The sequence below is a fragment of the Protopterus annectens genome, chromosome 1.part0 (genome assembly GCF_019279795.1).
Source record: "Protopterus annectens isolate FY-2018-M chromosome 1.part0, PAN1.0, whole genome shotgun sequence".
Taxonomy (NCBI): Eukaryota; Metazoa; Chordata; order Ceratodontiformes; family Protopteridae; genus Protopterus; species Protopterus annectens.
The window spans coordinates 1,259,769,950-1,259,789,506 of NC_056725.1; the positions used below are offsets into that span (position 1 = coordinate 1,259,769,950).

The 19,557-nt window shown below is 40.2% G+C and overlaps 1 protein-coding gene across 1 annotated transcript in view; it reads left to right on the forward strand.

Moving 5' to 3' along the window:
* Window positions 1–8,221: 8,221 nt before the first annotated feature.
* Window positions 8,222–19,557, forward strand: part of LOC122797320 (cytochrome b5 reductase 4) — a 1,879,111-nt gene continuing 1,867,775 nt past the window's right edge. Inside the window, exon 1 of the mRNA XM_044066139.1 lies at window positions 8,222–8,372. Within this exon, the coding sequence (XP_043922074.1) occupies window positions 8,246–8,372 (127 nt within the window). The 5' untranslated portion in view covers window positions 8,222–8,245. The remainder of the gene's footprint in view (window positions 8,373–19,557) is intronic.

The following is a 19,557-nucleotide window of genomic DNA, read 5'->3' on the forward strand; positions in this document are numbered from 1 at the left end:
TTCTATGTAAGAAAAGGCTTCTGTCTTGCAACCCTACCCCATAGTCCAGACATATGGAGACTATGGGAGACTGTTGTCACATGTAGTACACAACCAGTACTTGCCAGAAATTGCTTCAGCGCCTTCACTGTTTCTGTAGGTCTCTTGGCAGCCTCCCTGACCAGTTTTCTTCTTGTTTTTTCATCAATTTTGGAGGGGCGTCCAGTTCTTTGCAACGTCACTGTTGTCCCATATTTTCTCCACTTTTTGATGACTGTCTTCACTGTGTTTCATGGTATATCCAATGCTGTGGAAATTTTTTTTTGTACCCTTCTCCTGACTGATATCTTTCAACAATGAGATCCCTTTGATGCTTTGTAAGATCTCTGCGAACCATGGCTTTTGATGTAGCAGAAAAATGAGTAAATGTCAGGAAAATCCTACTAGGACAGCTGAACTTTATTTGGGGTTAATCAGAGTCTCTTTAATTGTTGGCAGATGTGTACCCAAGAAGACAGAATGCTGTAATTAAATCAAAAGGTGCTTCAACCAAGTATTAGTTTAAGGGTGTGCACACTTATGTAACCAGCTTATTGTACATTTTTTAGTTTTTATATTTATTCCCCTAACAGATTTGTTTGTTTTTCAATTGAATTTTACAGATTATAGGTCACATTAAAGGTGGGAAAAGTTTTGAAATAATTTATTGTGGTCTCATTTTTTATTTCACAAAAACCTGGCATTTTAACAGGGGTGCATACACTTTTTATATCCAATGTAGCTTAGCAGCATGCAATACTTTCTGTAATAGATAGCAGATACGTTCACCTAGCTGCAGCCATCAGGCCACCTGAGGGGAAAATCACCCCGTAATGCCTTCCATGTTGAGCCAAGTACTGGGGTGGGTCAGCATAGTTCTCTTCTAGGCCAGACACCAGCTTACATGGTGACTGCTCCCCATCCTGTCCCCCAGCCTGGTGTGTAGACTGGTGTGTAGACCATTACCTTGTGCATTGTCCTATCATCCCCAACAGTATCTGTCCTCAGTCTGTGTGAATCTCTCTCACTTTCTTTCTCACTCACTCTGTCTCCATCCTGTACCTACTTATCCTAGAGTGTTTGTTCATCCATCAATTTGTATTTTCTTGTTTGCCTGTACTTACTAACATACTTCCCTCTTTCTTTCTCTTTTTCTTCATTACATCTTTACTCCTCACCCCAATCGGTATCTGTAGAAAAGGAGGCCATAGCCCAACAAAACATATTGCCTGCCTCCCAGCCCTGCACTATCCTGTATGTTTTCCTGGGTTTGGTGGCTTACTGCTTTCCTATGCGTCCTTTTTTCTCCCCATTTTATCCAACATAAGAGTGTCAGAGTATGTGGACTCCTCAGAATAGAATATTGCCATTCTGGTGCTGCTATTTATGTAGCGTTCCATTTTCTGCAGATGTGCTACTGGATGTACTACCGAGGTCACCACACCTACTGCTGGGCTAATTCTCATGTGTTGAGATGTTCGCTGGCAGCTGTGCATGCATGTGGATTTTCATTGTAAGGGCTGTGCAGTGGGGTGCATAGCCACTTCATGTACTTATGTGACCTGTATATCCTTATTCATTACTCTGCTCTTCTGAGCAACTATGTCACTTCACAGGTATGTGTGAATACATAGTTTCTGTTTGCAACTAAGTACAGTTAGTTGTCCACTACAGGAAGCTATGTTTCCATTTATATTTGTAATTATTGCTTTCTCTGCTGTGAATTGTTGCAGCACTTGCTTCTTTGTGAATCTTAGACTTGCTCTCCCTTGTAAGTTTTTAGTACAGCTGTCTCACATGTTCACATATGCCCAGTTATTATGGCTTTGTTTATATTATTTCTTATATTTCTTTTTGGTTTGTTGATTGTAGTGCCTTCATTGCGGAATGACTTGCACTGCAAACTGCTTTCTGTATATATGTATTATAAAGAAAAATGAAAATATCCAAACCCAGAAAAAGCTGAATGGAGTAAATAACCAAGAGCACTGCACCAAAAATAAAAATCCAGCAGTTTTATTCCACCACGATGAGAGTTTAGCTCTTTTGTCAAAAGTACATAAAATTGACTTCTTCATAACATTTACAGTCTGTGATTTTCTTGTCTTTTATACACCAGCTATAGTTTCTTTTGAAAAGGGATCCTGATGTAAAAGTGGTTAACTTCATTTTAAATGGAAGTAGGTACAAATAATAATTTCAGATATGGAGTCTGTCTTGTAGCAGTTCAGAATGCTGCCAGGAGATGGCAGTAAAGCTTAAGGGAAAATTTAGTTTTTTTACCCAAAGAGCACTTTATTGCCATGTATATTTACAATTTACTTGTCTGATGTCATACCAGTGCCTTAAATGTAAAAGTACAGTTGAGATATATTTCTTTGAGATGTTTGGTCTAAAGGACAGATTATTAAGCAAACTGAACCCTGGTAGACCTGGTCTGAATTGTACTACTCTTTGCATGTTTGAAAAGGTTATGGGAATGGAACAGCTCAGTCATTCTAAAAAATCATTCTAAAACCTGTCTCACATCACTCCAGACTAACATTTTGAAATAAGTACACCAGTGCATTTTGCTGTTCTATTTCAAAATGTAGCTGTTTGGACACACCTCCTCCTGTTATGCACTCACTGTTCTGCAGTTAGTGTATAAATAATTGTTTTAGATTGCAGGGAGCTTATGCTTAAAATGTGTACACTGTAAGTCAGAACTTTAGAGTAATTGTCTGTTGTTGGTATGGTTAGTGATGTGACTGGGGTAATTACAGAAACTAGGATTTTTGTCAGTGTATAAGGACCTGGTGGCTTTCACAGTCAACCTATGGCTCCCTGCAGTTCATCCATTTAGCTAATCCCAGAACCCTGTCAAGCCTATTTGCTCCCCAATCCTGCTATTGTAGAAGGTGAGCACAAGGTTAGCCATCATGTTTGACTGGTGAAGATTTTTTTCTCCATGAGCGTAATCCACAACCCTTCATTAAATGGACCAGTGTGCAGTAATCCCAAATAAAACCTTTGTGCATCATGTAGGTCTTTTGCATGTGTGGTCACATTATCTAGTGTTGATCTGTGTGTGACCAAGGTCATTGCATTAGGGTGATACACCTGCTGTTGAGTTTCCATCTTTTGGTTCAGCTGTTGGTGTTAGCCAATTAATAACTCATCCTGAGCATTGCATTAGTTATGTTCCACGTGTTTTTCATTTGAATTCCACTGCGTTTTTAACCACCTTCTCATGAAAACTGTTCCATGTATAGTCTGAGCTAATTACATTTGCTTTCACTTGCAAGTCCCTTACTGTCAGCTGTATGTGGTGGTTTGTTTAGGTGGGTTCTAATGGCTTATATTTAGTTTAGTATAAGTTCATCTCTAACCACCAGCAAAACACATTTCTTCAGTAAAATGGACATTAATTGTATAAAGTGGTTATTGGATTATGGAATGCTGAAAAGCTCATTTAATAATTAACAATAATTAAGGTTAATATTACTTTTTAGCACTCTCATGGTTGATGTTTAAACTGTCCTTGGTGTTCAGCAGGTTTTCCAGCTTAACTTTATTTGGCACATCTCTTATCCTGGCTTGATATTCTTTCATTCATTTTCTGATGCTACTTTATTCTTTTTGAGTACTACAAGGCTGCCAAAATCTCTACAATCAAGCAAAATGCATAATGTAGAGAATCTGTCATGGCCAGGATGCCATTTTGTCATAGGATGTTCAAACAGACTTGCACACATGTTTGGCTAGTTCAGCAAACCGCATGTCTTTGACATGTGGGAGGAGACCAAATCCCCCTAAAAAAACTGCAAATAGACGGGGAGGACAGACAGACTACTTAAACCATATCAGTGGGAGCTGAGCCAAGAGATCCAAAGGCTGTGGGGCAGGAACACTCATTTCTGCACCATATTGCTACATGGCATGAGATTTTACCCTTGTTAATATGTCTAAAATAATGCATACTGTACAACAGATACCTGCAGCACAGAGTTGTCTTTTTTGATTGGGTAGTAGCATGGTAAGTGCTGTCATTGAACAACTCCTCTATGAAATAATGTTTGCTAAGATTATTTTAGGGTACTATTGGTTTCTTTATAAAGTAAGGCTGTAGGGGAATGCAGTTGTACAGTTTGAGGGGGATCTCATGGAGAACATAGAGTCTTGCTCTCATGATCTTGAGTAGAACAGGTAAAGAAAATGTACATGATAGAGGTAATAATATCCACTAATTTAAATTATGCTATAGCATAGTAAAGATGTAACAAAGGGCAGTAAGATGTTGGAGAACATATAACCTATTTTTCTACTTCAGAGTTCTTACTGCAAAACAATTGTTCCAAAAGCTGATTGATAAGTTGTATCTAAATTTGTAAATTCTGATTTTGCTAATGTCATAAGTGTACTGTTTGACAGGTGAACTGTTGCTTTGCAAGACGTGCGTACCATATTACGTGTTCTCTCTTATGCAAGACAATTTTGTATGCATTTTTATGGTAATGTGTAGTAACATCCACATGGCAAAAAGGGATAATGAATAGAACAATGTGTTTTTATAAATAGCTCAAGAAATCATGGGGTAGAGGCACCGGCGGTAGCGTAGATTAAGGCACAAAGAACGTGTTTTTGTGTATGAGCTAGTTTTGTAAAAGTAGTGTGTTATAGTAAATGGTTATATATAATACGTGAACTATCCAGCAGTCTATGCCCTAAAATACTATTCAGACAAAGGAGGGCACTTGTACTTGGCTACCTTACATTTACTCTTCAATCTCAGATGCAAGGGAGAACAGAGCAGTGTGTGTAGGATGCATGGTTAAAGTCCTTACATTTACTCTTCAATCTCAGATGCAAGGGAGAACAGAGCAGTGTGTGTAGGATGCATGGTTAAAGTCCTTACATTTACTCTTCAATGTCAGGTGCAAGGGAGAACAGAGCAGTGTGTGTAGGATGCATGGTTAAAGTCCTTACATTTACTCTTCAATGTCAGGTGCAAGGGAGAACAGAGCAGTGTGTGTAGGATGCATGGTTAAAGTCCTTACATTTACTCTTCAATGTCAGGTGCAAGGGAGAACAGAGCAGTGTGTGTAGGATGCATGGTTAAAGTCCTTACATTTACTCTTCAATGTCAGGTGCAAGGGAGAACAGAGCAGTGTGTGTAGGATGCATGGTTAAAGTCCTTACATTTACTCTTCAGTCTCAGATGCAAGGGAGAACAGAGCAGTGTGTGTAGGATGCATGGTTAAAGTCCTTACATTTACTCTTCAATGTCAGGTGCAAGGGAGAACAGAGCAGTGTGTGTAGGATGCATGGTTAAAGTCCTTACATTTACTCTTCAATGTCAGGTGCAAGGGAGAACAGAGCAGTGTGTGTAGGATGCATGGTTAAAGTCCTTACATTTACTCTTCAATCTCAGATGCAAGGGAGAACAGAGCAGTGTGAGTAGGATGCATGGTTAAAGTAGTGATAATGAGCTCGCAATGTGGTTAGAGCTGAGCTGATTGCATTTTTATGTGATCAGTGGGATTTCAGCACTATATTACATGAGTAGGAAAATTTGGGGGTTGTTGGTGAGGGAGGATCAACTGAACTATCTTTTAGTCCTAACTCAGAGGTCAGGCCCTACGTGTAGCCCTGACCAGAGTGCAGGAAGTTATAAGCCGCACTTTGTTTTCGTCAAGAGTAGTGGACCTCTTTGAGGAAAATTACTGAACTGTTTCTTGGGAGCATGCAAACTTGCTGTCAATAGACACAAATGCAGGCATGAAGATGTGCTTCTTGGCGAGTGTATCCCTCATATACAAAATATACCCCTCAAGAGAAATAAAGCACAGTTGAACCCTTTAAACAAGGTGCTCAGGACTTCATTTTGCACATACAGCTTTGTAATTGTAGCTCACTATAGATGTTTGACAGATCATTTGTTTCTGTAGCTCTGCTCTTCATCCCTTTCTTCATGTTTCGTTGAGTTCAGGAGGTCAACATAAAGCAGCTTATTCACAGCTTGCCTTGTCTGTGTTAATGCCATAGTGTTTCTTTTTCTTTACCAGTCGCTCTTAATGTTAGAATGAATTTTTACAGTAGTAATTTTAGCTCAGCATTGCCAAGTATTTTAACTAAAAACCTGTATACGTAGGTCACCCATTTAAGAATTTAACGATACAAGGATTTGTAACCTTATCTGTATATTTTCAATAATTAAAACATTCTAGTCTCCTCTGTATATATTTACCTTGTCTAAATAGCCATATTTTCCTTCTGTTTTTGCTTGTAATTATGGAATGACATTTTGTATGGTTGTCAACATTTTTCAACATGACAACTATATGATATCACTGCATCTCACTACTTCTTCTTCCGGTTTTTCCCTGTTAGGGGTCGCCACAGCGGATCACTGTCTGCTCATGATTGGCAGTGGAATTTTACGGTGTCGAGCACACACATGCACGCACTCATGCCTATGGCCAATTTAGTGTGTCCAATCCACTTACAGCATGTCTTTGGGATGTGGGAGGAAACCGGAGCACCCGGAGAAAACCCACGCGACCACAGGGAGGGCATGCAGACTCCGCACAGAAGGCACCCCAGCCGAGGATCGAACCAGAGAACCTCTTGCTGTGATGTGGCAATGCTAACTGCTGCACCACCGTGGCCGCCCTCACTACTAAATAGATAATTTGTTTGTTTCAGTGGTCAAGCACTTGAGAATCTTTTCATATTCATAGTGATTGTAACTGAATTTCAAATTTATCCATGTGTTATATTCTAGTGGTGCAGCAGATGGCGCTGTTACCTCACAGCAACATGCTCCCTGGTTTGATTCTCTGGTGTGGTGCCTTCTGTGTGTAGTCTACATGTTCTCCCTTTGTTCTTGTGGGGCTCCTCTGGGTGCTGCGGTTTCCTCCCACATTCCAATGACATGAGGTAGGTGGGTTGGACACCCTGAATTGGCCATAGTTGTGAGTGTGTGTCCTAGTGCTTGGTGTGGATGAACTAGCATAGCAGGGCTAGCCCACCTGGTGGTGTAAACCTTGGCTGTAGATGATTGCCACTGTTGAAGTGACACCCCAACTTCATGTGCAAAAATGGGAAAAATAGGTTGTGAATGGACGGAAGGATAGATTTACTTAAATTTAATACTCTGTTCTTTTTTGCAGCAGTTTTCTCCTCTTGAGCATTCCAAACCAGCATTGATTCAAACCTTGGACAGGACTGCCAAAATCCAGCTTCCAAATTTCACTCACATCCAAGCCATTTCTGAATGTGATTGTCATACCTGTAGTCAGCCTGCATTATGCCTCCTGGCCAGGGATTTACCCTTTTCAGGGAATGTGGCCTCATCAGGCAGTAGTGTATGTACTGTGCTCCTTGAGCTTAATGGATAGATGGAGGAGTATTGCAGCAGCAGATCAGAACTGCAGCTTAGAGGAAGAATGGCCCTGTCCCATTTTTGTTAATGCTGAACTTAACTTAGAAAGTGCAGCAATGTAAGCTTCCTGACACCCTCTCCCTACCAGGGCTAGCACATTGTGCTGTTAAAACTGCACTCCCAGCCATCAGCAAGAGTGAGAGAACCCAACCCTCCGCACTTTTTGGGAGGATAAATACCTGACATACACTGTTGTCCCCTCCCTGATTGCCATGTGCTTCTTACAGAACCTGAATTGTTAGCATTAGTCTTTGCAGGAACAAATATGAATTTGACTTACATTTGCATATATTTTCATGCCATTATATATTTATGTTCATAATATGCTGTAATGCTTTTGGGTGTGTGTGTGTCTGTGTGTGTGTCTGTGTGTGTGTCTGTGTCTGTCTCTCTCTGTGTGTGTCAAGCATCCATTGAATAAAGTCTATTAGATCATTAGTCCAGTTACAGAAGATCGTCAGCAAAACATAAATAAATGCTACATTTATATGTGGGTACCCCCCCCAAGTAATTGTCAGCCTTTGCAAACTGTGTAGAAAATCAAAGGAGAGAGCATTCTTATATTGTTAGTTTTACAAGAAGGAGTAGTGAAACTTCTGGACTGTGTACAACTTTGCATTTATAAGCAGGTATTGAAGGGTTTTTTGCAACCATTGCAATTGCAGCAGTGGTAGGGAGCAGTTCATGGGACCTGTAAATGTACTGTGTATTTTTTTGAATTTTATTACTCAAGTTAACATTAAAAAAAATATATATATATTCTTCCAAATCCAGGTACCTTTGAAGCCAGGCCGCAGTCTTATGGATTGGATTCGACTGACAAAGAGTGGAAAAGACCTAACAGGGCTGCGAGGTAGGCTACTGGAGGTGACTGAAAAGGAGCTAGCTAAACACAATAGAAAAGAAGACTGCTGGATGTGCATCAGAGGTGGGTCATCATCCTCTTAGTTATTGGTACTAGAAACTTTTTCTTGTATGGCTATGTTATGAGCTTATAGTTTTGTTGTACAGTGGTTGTTTTACTTTACTTGGTCTGATGGTTTGACAATTAAGCACATCATGTCTTGCATCAGACGGTTCAAACAAATACAGAAGATAAATACAAATGTATGCAAACGTGTGGTGCATGTGTGTATGTATGTGTGTAGGGGTGTGTGCAAGGCATTTGAAATACATGTATATACTTCTTCCAGGACAGATAGCAATATTGTGTCTTGACCAGCTCTTGTAGTGCAGCATATTTGACCATATTATCTCTGTTGGTGACTTGGCATTCATTTTTTTGTATCTTTTTTTTTGCACATCCATCCACATCCCCTTTTTCATTTAGCATATAGCTCGCTTCTATTCATGTCTGTTAAAAAAAACAAACAAAATGAATTACATGTGGAAGGTGAGGTACACATTTAAAAATATTAAGTGAAACTGCCAGCTGATTTCCTCCTTGTTAGTGGAGTCAGTGTTGTTACATGTTGAACCAGGAAGCTAGGAAATACATTGACTAATCTTTATTAGTGTAAACATAGAAAGTTGGGGAAAGCATCAGCTAATCCTTACCAGTACAGTAACAGGCCACTGCTCTCTGATTAACATTGCCTCAAACAGATTAGCATTACTGGGTACAGCATAATGCCACCTAATGCAGAATTTATGGCTGATAATGTCCTCAGATTCAAAGGTGTAGTTAAAGTTGTTACGTGTGCATGTTTGCACTCATGCATTTCTCTTAAACGTTTGAATTCTAAATTTCTTGCAGTTTGGTGTAAAGTATTTCAGAGGTTTGTATTGTTTCTGAAATTGTTCTGCTTCTGTCTCAGTTCCCCTTTGTCTTACCCTGATATATTGTGATTTGACTGCACCATTCATCTGTGTGTGAATAGGTATAAAGCTGCCATTAGTGCTGTTGCATTTAGAATCTTGTGGTTAGCTGGCATGGTATATCTGAATTGCAGGTATTTTTCCTGCCTGAAAGTAATTTCTCTGCCCTTCTTTGTCAGATGTTTCATGTGTAACATTGCCTTGCAGAGAGTAGCAAAGATGTTCATAAATGGCCCAAGCAGGATTTTGTGCATGTAATAAAAATCATCACTTCAAGCACAGTAGTTTATTGTAGAGTGACACATTTTGGATATAATTTGAACATTTTTATTGTATTAGCAGTGCTAGTACACATTTTGAAGAATGGAAGGGTAGTTATCAGTGTTGATCATAGAAAACAGCAATGTTAGGTGTAATGCAGTATAACATAAATATGTAGCTTCATAAGCTCTAGTGATTCAGAAAAGTTCACATTTAAATGTTTATGGCAGCTAATGTGCCCTTTTCTTGTTAGCTATACAGAGTTAATTCTTTATCAGTAAAAGAAAAGGAAAAAACATCCAAACATGCATATAACACATACACACACATATATATATAGTGTGTTTATATATATATATATATATATATATATATATATATATATATGTACGTATGTATGCACACACATATGTATATGTATATATATATATATATATGTGTGTGTGTGTATATATATATATATATATATATATATATATGTGTGTATATATATATATATATATATATATATGTGTGTGTGTGTGTATATATATATATATATATGTATATATATATATATATATATATATATATATATATATACACACATACACACACACACACACATATATATACGGGTCTACTTTGATTCACTGAAAACTCATTTCAATTCACCCTCAAATAAATCGCTGAAAGCTCAATTGACTGAATCACATTTCACTGAATGCAAGTACTGTTGGACAAATAAAATGTATATGCCCTTTTCCCTGCTGTAGTGCAATCCTGGAGTTAGTATATGTAGTTAGGGGTGGTGTGGGGGGCACAGCCCCCCACTTACTTAGCTTTTATATTTATGAATCTCATTTCATTGAAAGCTGCCAATATAAAACCAAAAGTAGGTGAGGGGCTACACCCCCCCCCAACTACATATACTAACTTCAGGATTGCACTACAGTGGGGGAAAGGGCATATATGTTTTTTTTTGCCCAACAGTACTTACATTCAGTGAAATGAGTTTTCAGTGATTTGAGCTTTCTTCGATTTGGTGTGTGTTTTGAAATTCAGTGAAATGAGTTTCCAGTGAATCAAAGTAGACCCATATATACATATTCATGCACACACATACATATAAAATGCGTGTGTGTGTGTGTGTGTGTGTGTGTGTGTGTGTGTAGATATATATATATATATATATATATATATATATATATATATATACACACGCATACTTTTTTGTGCATGTATATTATACATTTATGTATGTACACGTGTAAAATGTGTTTGTGTAATGTATGTGGACATACTTGAGTGTGTGTACATGATTATATGACACTGCATTGCAGGCTTACTAAATAGGCTTAAACTTTATCAGCAACAAATGGTCAAAACTTTAATTGAAATAAAAACAGCATTGTATGCAGGGGGCAAACTCTGCTTGCACCTTAAACAGCCCCGGCTAATTATAGATACCAACTTCAAAATTGCAAAACAGTGGGGAAAGGGCAAAATCTCATTTCCCACTGTGTAGCAATCCTGCGATGAACCATCAGTTTAACAAAACAACCCCCTTAACTAGTCATTGATGTAACGTAGCACAAACACATGGAGCCCATATGTATGTGTATATATGTATATGTAGATATTTGTGTGTGTGTGTATGTGTGTGTGTATATATATATATATATATATATATATATATATATATGGGTTCCTCCACATAGATTGTTTAATTTCCTGCATAATCAGGGAGAGTTGGAGGTACAGCAGATAGAAATGGTGTTGAAGGTCTTTTAAAAGCTGTAAAAGACTTCATTCAGCCACACTTTCTGCTTACAACTGCAGTAAAGTTCTAACCGCTTTTAACATCTGTTTTACCTTCTGCTGTCGTCAGCTGTTCTGTAATTTGTGGCCCAGTCTTGACAGTGATAGGTTAAGGTGTTGTTAAGTATCCACAATTCCTGTCTTCAGTCTCAAACTGGGGAAATGCTTCAGGAGTTTATCTTTATCCTAGTTTCGGAGCATAATCAGTGTTCTATGCATTACATGGTAATTCTACAGTGTTTGTATATACTGTTAACTCATTCTAAATGTTCTGCATTTGTAGTGTAGTTAAAATGTGCTGAATGATCTTTATGATTCCTACAAAATTGTACTTGCACATTAAAATTTCCATATTGTTTAACTTGTACTGAAAATGTGTGCCACTGTCCAGTTGTTTGTAATGTGGAGCATCTCTTCTTGCGCTTCCACTGAAAAGGAGCTTTTGCCTAGTCAGTCTTCCCCATAACTGAAGGAAAATTATTTAAATAATTAATTACTTGGGCTGACTAGCAGGAATAGTCAATTTAAGTCTGTTCAGGTGCTAAAATTTTAGTAGGCTGCATATTACCCAGTAGTTTTTTTCTTGTTATGGTCTTAGAGGTCAGTTGGAGGACAGTGAGTGGTAAAAATGTTTAGACATAGCTGATAGTAGATCATATCACAACCACAGCATTATTTAGAAAGCCATTTTAGTCCTCCAGGGTGCTTAACTTTATGCAAGAACCTTTTCATTGTAACAACCATTAGATGCAGTTTGGTGCACAGACGCACTTAATTTTTCTCTGCTACAGATCATGAAGGTCTCTCCATTTTTTCCCATTTAGCTCTTCCTTAATTTAGAAAGGAGTTTGTGTTAGACTGTGCATGATACAAGGTAGATAACACACTTACCATAGTTTTGTCTGTTTACCACTGCCTACAGTATATTGCATCTTGAGACAGTGTCTTGTTGAGGCCTGTTAAGTGCTGTAAAATACTCATAACAGCTATGTTATTGACATCAAACTCAAAGCTCTCAGGCCTCAAAACAGTCCTCATACCAGCATAATGCTGAACAAGGAAAGCAACTACATTACATTCAAACTGCACTTATTACCTTTCGTTTTCTTTTAAGATTGCAGCCCTCAGCTCACTGTGGTATGCCTCATTAGCCCTCATGGCTGTTTGAGCTTGAGACCAGTGAGCTAAATTGACACTCTCTTTCCAAAGAGTTAGTTGTTGGGAAGAAATCTTATGTGAACAGCAGGGATAATTTACACTGCATTACTGCATAAATGTACTGGTCAGTACTGTTATTTCTGGTCAGTGAACACTAAAGAATCAGACTGGTTAATGCTGTAATTTTGGCCATTTGAAGTATTTCTTTTGTCAGTATGACTGTAAAGGACACTGTGACATATTACTAGCATATTTCAGTCTGCCTCGCTAGACCTTTGAAGTGACAACCGACTATTACAAATGAGCAGAGCTGCTAGTCTAGCCTGATCATTTTCACAGTGTGTCGGGAAGGCATGGAAATTAAGGACTACAACTTGAAAAATCCTGCTGTTACCTGTGTTTTTAAGAAAGAAAATTTAATTAGTCCATGAAAGGCTAGTTATCAACATACATTCAGTTTAAATTAGAGTAATTTGGTGAAAAATAAATGTTAACAGTCCTAGAGACAGTCTGTGAAACAATTTACTCAACCATTTACTTACAGCATTGTCATTTCTGCTAAATGCAAGAAAGATATCTCGTTTTTTTTTGTCTAGGGCATGTCTTGTTCAGTGTATACAGACTGCATTGTGATGAAGAGACTGAAAATAAAATCATGTCACTGTAGCAGTTTTCATGATGGCCATGTTTGGGTATAACAATTAAAATACAAGACTGCTTCTGATGCATTGATTATAGCACAGGGTATCAAGATACCTTGGGAGGATGGATTTTTCAGTTTTATTTATAATAAGAGTCAGGTATACTTTTCAGTATGGGGCAACAATATTGAAATAGTGGTATAAGCTTGCCTTTGGTTTGTTGAAAGTAATTTAAATACATTGGTATTTTCAGCATTTTGATCCTTTGTTAATTACATTTTATGAATATTCGGAATGAGTGAGAATGGAAAAAACATGAGTGATTTTGTAGATAGTGCAGAATTCCCCAGCAGAGCTGCATAGACATGGACATTATACTCTGCTCTGTTAGTTATAATGCTGAATTCACTGAGATGAGAATTCTGCCTTTAATTTCTCCAAGTCTTTTAGGTTTCTAATACTGTGATGGGAATGGACCCCATTCCTAAATCAAAGTATGATTAAAGTTCATGAAATTAGTATTGTTTCAATCTTTGATGTTAGCCAGGAGTGCTCTTCGCAGCACCCGCAGTGTGCCATTATTGACTCCTTCTACAATTCATATGGTGTTACATGTATCAGTAAGATATCTAAGTAAGATTATAAGTTCTTTTTGATAAGACCCACTGCTCCTACTACTATTAGAACTGTCTGTGCGCCCTTCTTCCACATTGCCCTCGTTTCTGCCTGCAAACCCTGGTATTTTATGACTTTGTGTCTCTCTCTCTCTGTACGTTAGTCACTATAGTCACTCGGTGTAGCAATTTCACTGATAGTTTCATAGTAGTTTCATAGTATAGTACTAGGCTATCTGCCCTGGGGCATTTGTAAGCCTAGCCATAGTGATGTGGCTTTTTCCACCCCATGAAATGGTACAAAAATGTACAGAATAAGTTTAAAACACTGTGCTCCTGTCTAGCAGTGACACAGATGTGACCCCTGGGGTAAACTTACGATCTCCCATCCACTCATCAAGATTTCTCTTGGAGAGTCAGTGAAGGACTCTGCCTAATACGAACTGGGATCTTGTTCCAAAGCATGGGAAGCCTCTGGGTTATGAATCTGTCCCTCCAGCATGTCCTATTCATACTTGTGCGAGGTTTAAGTCTTTAGCTCTCGTGGTCCTGATGGATTTGGATTTTTTGAGGTGGAGCATGTCCATCAGATCCTGATTGGACATGGCCTTGTACGTCAGGCAGAGATCAGCTCTATTCAGTAGCATACTGCCTGCTCAGAGGTGAAGTTTCTTTAGTCTGGCAGAATAAGACATATGTTGGAGACCCTTGATCCTCTTGGTGAGGTACTTTTGTGGTCTCTCCAGCTGTTGCAAATGCCGGGTGAGGTACATACCAAATGGGGCATTGTACTCAATCATGGGTCTGATGAGGGAGGAGTATAAGGGTACAATGACATCCTTGGATCTGGATGTGAATCCCTTCATGATGAGGTGTGCAAGGTAGAATGTTTTTCTAACCACTTTGGCAACGTGGGTGTCAAATGAGAGGTCACTGTCGACTTGGGTCCCTAGGTCTCAGATTACTTTTTCCGTACTCAGTGGGTTGCTGTCTATGTGATAATTTGTGGGTACTTGTTTTTCCCAAAGGGGATGACTATACATTTTTTTGGCATTTAGTTTAAGGCCGTGACTCTGGCATCAGTTGTCCGTTTCTGTGAGGCCTTTTTGTAGGATGTTCGTGTCCGCTGGTGTATCGACTGTGGCGTCTAGTTTGCAGTCATCTGCAAACTGTCAGCCACAACCCTCCCATATTTGCTTTAACATCTGAGAAATAAATGCCGAACAAGAGGGGTCCCAGGACAGATCCCTGTGGGACACCACTTGTGACTGGCTTTGAGTCTGACATTGCTCCAGCGATTTTAACTTTATGGGTTCTGTCCTTTAGCCAGTTTGCAACCCATCTAGTGACATAAGGGTTTACGTTCAAGCTGTTGAGCTTATCTATGATGCCTGAGTGGGGTATTGTGTCAAAGGCCTTAGCCAAGTCCAGGTAGGCTGTATGGACTGCTGAGCCCTCAATGGCTCTAGTGACTGTTTCGAAAAAGTCAACCAGGTTCAAAAGGCAGGATCTGCCCTTTACAAAGCCGAACTGGGTGGGGTCAAGTGTCTGTAGGTCCCCTAGGTCTCTGTTTATGAGTTCCATAATGATTCTTTCCATAGCTTTGCAGACCAGGCTGGTTAAGCTTATGGGGCGGTAGTTCCCAGGGTCTGTAGAGGTACCCCCTTTGTGGAGTGGGACCACTGTTGCTGTACGCCGGTGTTCAGGTACATATCCTGAAGTAAGGCTAAGGTTAAAGAGCATTTTTGTGTGTGGGTTTAGCTCCTCTTGGAGTTCACGTAACACGCAACCCGGGATACTGTCAGGTCCCATTGATGCTGTGTTTTTAGCTTTGTTTAGGGCAGTTCTCACTTGGACATCTGAGATGACAGGGAGATTACATTCAGCTGGGATAAGTATTTCTTCTTTTGGGGGTGAGGGAGGGGAGAAATTTGCACTGAACCTGTCAGCCAGAATGTTGGCAATATCTGTGGGTTCAGTGTATTTTTTGTTGTTGTGAACTCTGAGCATATCTGAGGGTTTCCACCCAGGTTTCTAACATAGCTGAAGGCGGCTTTGTGGTTATCTTTAGTGTCCTTAGTGATTTTTCTCTCAAAGTTGGCCTTGGATGTTTTTATGAGAGAACGTAGTTTTCTGCTAATGTTGATCAGAGATGTCTTCCCTTCATGGGATTTTGCTCTGACATGCAGTAGCTTCCTTCTTTTGTTATACAATTTGTTAATGGCTGAGGTCCACCAGACAGGACGCTTGCCTTTGGTGGAAAGGGACTTGGATTTATTTGGGATTGCATGATCCATGCATTCTTGGAAATGTCCAAAGAAAGCATTTGTGAAGGATTCGGCATTGTGGGATGCGGTATCCACTGGCACAGTGGGCTTAAAAGATACCATCTCAGTCTTAAGAGTGAAGTCTGCTTTTGAAAAGTTTTTCACTGTGGTCTTTTGTGCTGGGGGTGGAGGTGGGATATGTATATCCAGGGTGATTAGTTTGTGGTCAGATCTAACTAGTGAAGGGTATACTTCCGGTGTGGAGCATTTTGTCCCCATGTTTGTGATGATCAGGTCTAGTATATTATCTCCCCTAGTGGGAGAGGTGACTAGTTGTTCCAGTGCATTTGAATTTATGAATTCCAGGAACCTTTGGGCTAGGGTATTAGGGCTAGAATAATGTACCCAATCTATGTTTGGGTAGTTGAAATCTCCCAGTATGATGATATTTTGCGATACATTCATATCCTCCAATGTCTTCTGGAAGGCTGAGTGGGGTTCCTGAGATTGGGAGGGTGGTCTGTAACATGCTACCAGTTGTATAGCAGTTGTGCCTATGGTTAGTTGCACCTGTATGGTCTCTGATGCTTCATGTGTTGCTACTAACCTGGAGGTGTGGGTGTCCTTGATGAATATGAACACTCCCCCTCACTTTGTGGTTCGGCCCGGGTTTTGGGGCCGAAAAGCATGATACGAGGTATAGCTGGGGTGCTCTCAGGAGCCTTGAACAAGGTTTCAGTTACTGCAGACATCGATGTTCTCCATGCTGAGGAGTGCATAGAGTGCCTGCATCTTGAGATTTAGACTTCTGGCGTTGAGCAGCATTACCCTTAGTTTTTTTTTCATTTTTGTTTTCTAAGGAGGTGGGTTTGTCTTTTGAGCCTTGCCTAAAAAAGGCACTATGGGGGTGGCAAGAGCCTTAGCCAATATCCGGAAGCCCAGTGGTGACAGGTGTAAGCCATCCCTTGCGAAGCAGCGTGGCTTGTCCAGCATGTCATCCCAGGCAGACAGACATTGGATCCCCTTAGAATGACACCAGTACTTGAGCCAATTAAAGCTGATCATCTTGTCTTTGTATTGTGGTATCATTCTTTGTGAGGGCAAAATGCTGCTCAGGGTCATACCAGCCTGGGCTACATAATCGAAGAGCTCCTCTATGTCTCTTCATGTAGCCCAGGGAGGTACATCTCCGGTCATTCACGCCAGCATGGACAATGACGGAGTCATATTTGTACTTGCTTTGGAGTGACTTGAGTGCGTGTGTTATGTGGCGGATCCTAGCTCCCGATAGACAACTCACAGTCACCCTCTCCTTGTTCAGCAGGAGATCAGTGTGTCTGACTATAGAGTCACCTATTACTAGTGTATCAGGCATGGTGTTTGGCCTTAAGGGCTGTGATTGGTTGACACACTGATTTATTGAAGTATGTGTTGCACGTGTTTTGTTTTGGAGGTGGTGGATTTTTGGATGTCTGCTTTGGGAGCCTCTGTTTTGGTAAGTTTTTTATTAGAGCCTCAGAGTATGCCTTTGTGTTTTTATGTGTTTGGTTTGCAGTTGTGGTAGGTCTATGTGGGACTGGGATTGTTGTGTGTGTGGTTACCATCTCCTCCTGTCTGGTCATGCCAGCCCTGAGTTGAGAGTTCAGCCTCCAGTTTGGCTATATAGTTGCATCTCTCACATGTATTTGTGTTTGTTGGGAGGAGGAGAGGGTTGTCTGTGTACATGAGACAATTGTAGCATTGTCTCAAGATACCCAGATTGACCAGCTGAACTGGAGAGGACGCCAGTAATCTACCACTCGACATGCTAGAACAGTATAAGGGAGTGCTGTACCTTTAAGGGAAGTGGATATTCACAGGGGTGGTAGGTAGATGTAGTGCTTTACTTAGTACGAGAGTGCTTACTTAGTAGAGAAGTATTGAGAACAAGTGCTAGGCTTATAATATAGTGAGTAGTCTGATTATACTAAGAGTAGAGCTTCCTTAAGGGAAAATTTGAAGAGCAGACTTGGCGGAGCCAGAAGAAGTTTAACCTTGTTTAACCGGCGCTGCACTATGCGCACAACCGCGCAAAGCCGTGCAAATGCGGATTTTAAACAGGGAACTACAAGAGAGCTAGAAATGGTCCAAAACAACCAATTACTACAGCTCTTGTGCTGAGGTCACTTCCTACAGGGACAGGTAGGCTGCTCAAGGCTCCCCACTCCCACTGGTGAGCAAAGAAACTTCCCTCTATCCAAGTAAGGTAATGGACAACACAGGAACTACACCACATCCCAAAATACAGCAATGCCTGCAAACTGGTCTAAACTAGTAGAGGAGAGGCAGGAAAACGAGGATTATTTTTTTTTTGGTTTTTGATAGAAATGCAGAAACAGTGATAAATCAGTTACACAGGCTAGCACACTTTAGTGGGCAGCCTCAACAGTTAAATTAAACAAACTTTCGATCAAATTAGACTAAAAAGTAACTTTAAGTGCAGATTTTAAAATAATGCAGCAAACAGTTAAAAAAACAGTTCAAGCTAGTTCAGGGTAAGCTACAGAAGCTATTCCAAGTGAAAAAAAAGCAAAGATACTTAAATCCAGAAAGTAGTCGCTTTTCTGAGTTCTCTGTAGCTAGGACCATGGGAGCAATAGGGCAAATGGGGTATTCAGCATGGATGGCAACCCACCAGGCCATTTGATGATATGCAGATGAAAAAATATAAGCAGCATTTACCAACTTTGTAAAATAATGCAAGCACAGACCTGACCGCATTTAACAAGGGAGCTATATGGGGGGGGGATACTCTACACAGATCAGTAGAACCGATTTTGGTAGAAAGTACCAAATGAGAACTAACTAGCAGTGGAACTTGGTCGACTTCTTCGAAACAGTCACCAAGGCCATTGATGAGGGAAAGGCAGTCCATACAGCCTACCTTGACCTTGCAAAGGCTTTCGACACAATACCCCACTCGGGTATTGTAGAAAAACTTACCAGCTTAAATGTAAACCCATATGTCACAAGATGGGTTGCAAACTGGCTTAAGGACAGAACCCACAGGGTTAGAGTTGCTGGCGCTGTGTCAGACTCCAAGCCGGTCACAAGTGGTGTCCCACAGGGCTCGGTCCTTGACCCCCTATTGTTTGGCATCTACTTCTCAGAAGTACAGGCCAACATGGGAGGACTTTGGCTGACAAAGTTTGCAGACGACTGCAAACTGGGCGCCATAGTGGAAAGTGCATCGGACACGGATATCCTTCAGAAGGGACTCACGGAAACAGCTGGTGCCAGAGCCATGGCCTGAAGTTAAACGCCAAAAAATGTATAGTTATACCCTTCGGGAAAAACAAGGTAACCCCAAGCTACCATATAGGTGGCAATCCACTAAGCACAGAAGAGGTTATCAGGGACCTGGGGACCCAGGTTGACAGTGGCCTTTCTTTTGACACTCACATTGCTAAAGTGGTTAGAAAGACCTTCTACATTGCCCACCTGATCATGAAGGGATTCACATCCAGATCTAGTGAGGTCATTGTTCCCCTGTACTCTTCACTTATCAGACCAAT